The sequence below is a fragment of the Arachis ipaensis genome, chromosome B01, assembly GCF_000816755.2.
Source record: "Arachis ipaensis cultivar K30076 chromosome B01, Araip1.1, whole genome shotgun sequence".
NCBI classification, from domain to species: Eukaryota; Viridiplantae; Streptophyta; class Magnoliopsida; order Fabales; family Fabaceae; genus Arachis; species Arachis ipaensis.
Window position 1 is genome coordinate 108,452,064 of NC_029785.2, and position 3,248 is coordinate 108,455,311.

At 37.0% G+C, this 3,248-nt stretch overlaps 1 protein-coding gene across 1 annotated transcript; it reads left to right on the forward strand.

Annotated features, from left to right (window-relative positions):
- LOC107633768 (AAA-ATPase ASD, mitochondrial) lies at positions 499–2,949 on the forward strand. Its single transcript, XM_016337371.2, has 2 exons — positions 499–1,130; positions 1,373–2,949. Exons 1-2 carry the CDS (start codon positions 805–807, stop codon positions 2,628–2,630), a joined length of 1,584 nt encoding a protein of 527 aa, XP_016192857.1. The 5' UTR covers positions 499–804; the 3' UTR covers positions 2,631–2,949.

Genomic DNA, 3,248 nt, shown 5'->3' on the forward strand with positions numbered 1-3,248 from the left:
ATTCAAATTTCAATTCCATCTATTCAATTTATTAAAAATAATATATCTAATTTAATCAACTAATTTAAATCGGTTTAGTTACGTGTAACTTTAAAATTACATATTCAAATAATAAAAATAATCATTAATATAATTATCAGATTAGACTATATACACTACAGTTTTTAGATGCGGTTCTTTTTCAGATTTTGTATTAATGCAAAGTACTTATGTATTGAACTATCATTTTTCTTAATCAATTTGAATTAGTGGAGTATTCGGCTCTTAATCAACCAACTACCATGGCTTCCTTTCCTTTCATTGTCCAATAAGACATAACATACAATGAATCAGCACATACATATTTTTTCAGGGTCTTGGACCACACTACACACTCCACAGAGTCCCACCAAATCAAAGAACTTAGTGGAACCTAATACTCTATATATCTCACTTGTCCTTTTCTGTTATATACCATATAATAAAAATTGCACACTCCTATTACTACTGCTAGTGTCATTAACAAGTAGTGTCATTTGACTCATTTTGCTTATAAACACTGGTTCCTTTCTCCACATCCCTACCCACTCACTATTTTTATTCTTTTTCCCCTCAGGCCCTCACACACTTTTTGATACACTAATTAACACCCATAGCCAACTTGGAGTCTTTTGTTTCTACATGTTCTATTCTATTTCATTGATCCATTCAAATTCCATCACTTGAAGTAGCAAAAGCATTGATCAAAGTTTCAAACTTTAACTTCATCAAGCCTTCTTATTTTTCTTTCTTTCTTTCACACACATAAACACAAACACCTATAATATGATGATGATGCCTTTCAAGATGAGTGAGATGATGGCAACAATGGGTTCAACCTTAGCAAGCTTCATGTTTGTTTGGGCAATCATACGCCAGTATTGTCCATATGAAGTTAGAAGGTTCTTTGAGAAATACACAGACAGAATTATGGGCTATTTCTACCCTTATATAAGAATCTCCTTCCATGAATTCTTGGGTGATAGGCTCAAGAGAAGTGAGGCTTATGCTGCTGTTGAGGCATACCTCAGTGCCAACACATCAAAGAGTGCAAAGAGACTCAAAGCTGAGATGGGAAAAGATAGCACCAACTTGGTTCTCACCATGGACGAGTATTGCAATTCTTACTTTCTTTTTGCCCAAGAATGCGTATCAAAGGTCCTCTTTGGTTTGTATTTTTATTCCGAGTGTTTCTTGTTTTCATTTATTCTTAAAATCTTGAAAATCTTTTGTGAAAGAATGAACGAAAACAGGAAATCTTAGCAAATGAAAAAGCAAACCAAATAGACCTTCAAATTTCTTGAATTTGTGACTAGCTTTTTGTTTCCTATAAAATTTTATCATTGAATATTAGGTATGAGAGAGTCACTGATGATTATGAGGGTGCAAAAGTTTGGTGGTTATCTAGCAAGGTTGCGTCACCACCAAGGTCCATGTCATACTACCCTGAACAAGAGAAGAGGTTCTACAAGCTCAGCTTCCACATGAAGTATAGGGACTTGATCACAAGTTCGTATTTGGAACATGTTATGAGGGAAGGGAAGGAGATTCGGTTGAGGAATCGGCAGAGGAAGTTGTACACAAATAGCCCTGGATACAAGTGGCCAAGTTACAAGCAAACAATGTGGAGCCACATTGTGTTTGAGCACCCTGCAACCTTTGAGACAATGGCTATGGATTCTGAGAAGAAGAAGGAGATCATTGAGGATTTGGTTACTTTTAGCAAGAGCAAAGATTTTTATGCAAGGATTGGGAAAGCTTGGAAGAGGGGTTACCTCCTTTATGGCCCTCCTGGTACTGGAAAATCCACAATGATTGCAGCAATGGCGAATTTGTTAGGATATGATGTGTATGACTTGGAGCTTACGGCAGTTAAGGACAACACTGAGCTGAGGAAGCTCTTGATTGAGACGACGAGTAAGTCTATAATTGTTATTGAGGACATTGATTGCTCTCTTGATCTTACAGGGCAGAGGAAGAAGAAAGGCGGCGACAAGTTGTCGGATGATGAGAGTGAGAAGGTGAGCTTAGAACTTAGGAAAGAAGGGAAGGAAGATGGAGGCTGTGGCAGCAGCAAGGTGACGCTTTCGGGGCTATTGAATTTCATTGATGGGATATGGTCTGCTTGTGGTGGGGAGAGGTTGATTGTGTTCACTACTAACTATGTGGAGAAGCTTGACCCGGCGCTGATTCGAAGGGGCAGGATGGACAAGCACATAGAGTTGTCCCATTGCAGCTTTGATGGATTCAAAGTGCTTGCCAAGAATTACTTGAAGCTTGAAACTCATCCCATGTTCGACACCATTCGGAAGCTGATTGGGGAGTTCAAGATCACTCCAGCCGATGTTGCTGAGAACCTTATGCCTAAGTCTCCACTGGATGATGCAGACAAGTGTCTTTCTTGCTTGATTGAATCACTTGAGGAAGCTGCTGCTGCTATGAAAGCTGAGGAACTGAGGCAGAGCTGCGCGAAAAAGGAAGATGAGGAACTGAAGCATGCCAATGATCACATTAAGGAAGATGAGGGACTAAAGCACACAAATCACACTAAGGAAAATGGTGAGGTATGGGAGGACTTAGAACCTGCTCAAGCAAAAAACCTAAGCCTATAGCCTTTTATTGTGTCTTTTGTTAAAAGAATTCTTAAGAGCGAAACATGAGAAACATTATTTCTCATCATTGTAGGTAGTAAGTATCATATATTCATATGTCTACATCCCATGAAACCAAAATGTAGATTAAATATACTATAGGGGTCTCAGGTCTGGTTTGATTTGGTTCATCTTGTAATTTGGCTTCTGAGATCTTTGATATCCAACTAAACCCCCGAATTTTAGGATTAATTTTGAACTTTGTGTTAGAGAATAATAAAATTAATTGTTAATAATGTGCTGTAAAAGGTGCTCAAAAAATTATTGCAACTTGTATGTATCTATGTATGTATGCTGTGAACTTTATCATCAATGGCCATGTGAACTTGCAAGGTCACTGTCTTTGTTAATTTCTTTCTGGTTAAAACAACTAACTTAACTAATAAGACAATTCAGCACATTAATAAACAGTCTTGGAAAAATTGGCAGTCTTGATAAAATAATTATTATTTGTCTTCTGTCAGTTCCGTTATTATTAAAATACCACTTTTATCAAATATGAAAAGCCAAATTTTCTAATGCTAATCACTACCGAAGTCAACAGAAAAATTAAAAAAAAGAGTAAATAAAAAATTTCAA

Excerpts from the sequence above, each read along its gene's own strand:
- LOC107633768 (XM_016337371.2), top strand. The coding sequence starts at position 805 with ATGATGATGATGCCTTTCAAGATGAGTGAGATGATGGCAACAATGGGT. Across the intron at positions 1,131-1,372 it reads TTGGTTCTCACCATGGACGA|GTATGAGAGAGTCACTGATG; the intron begins GTATTGCAATTC and ends ATTGAATATTAG.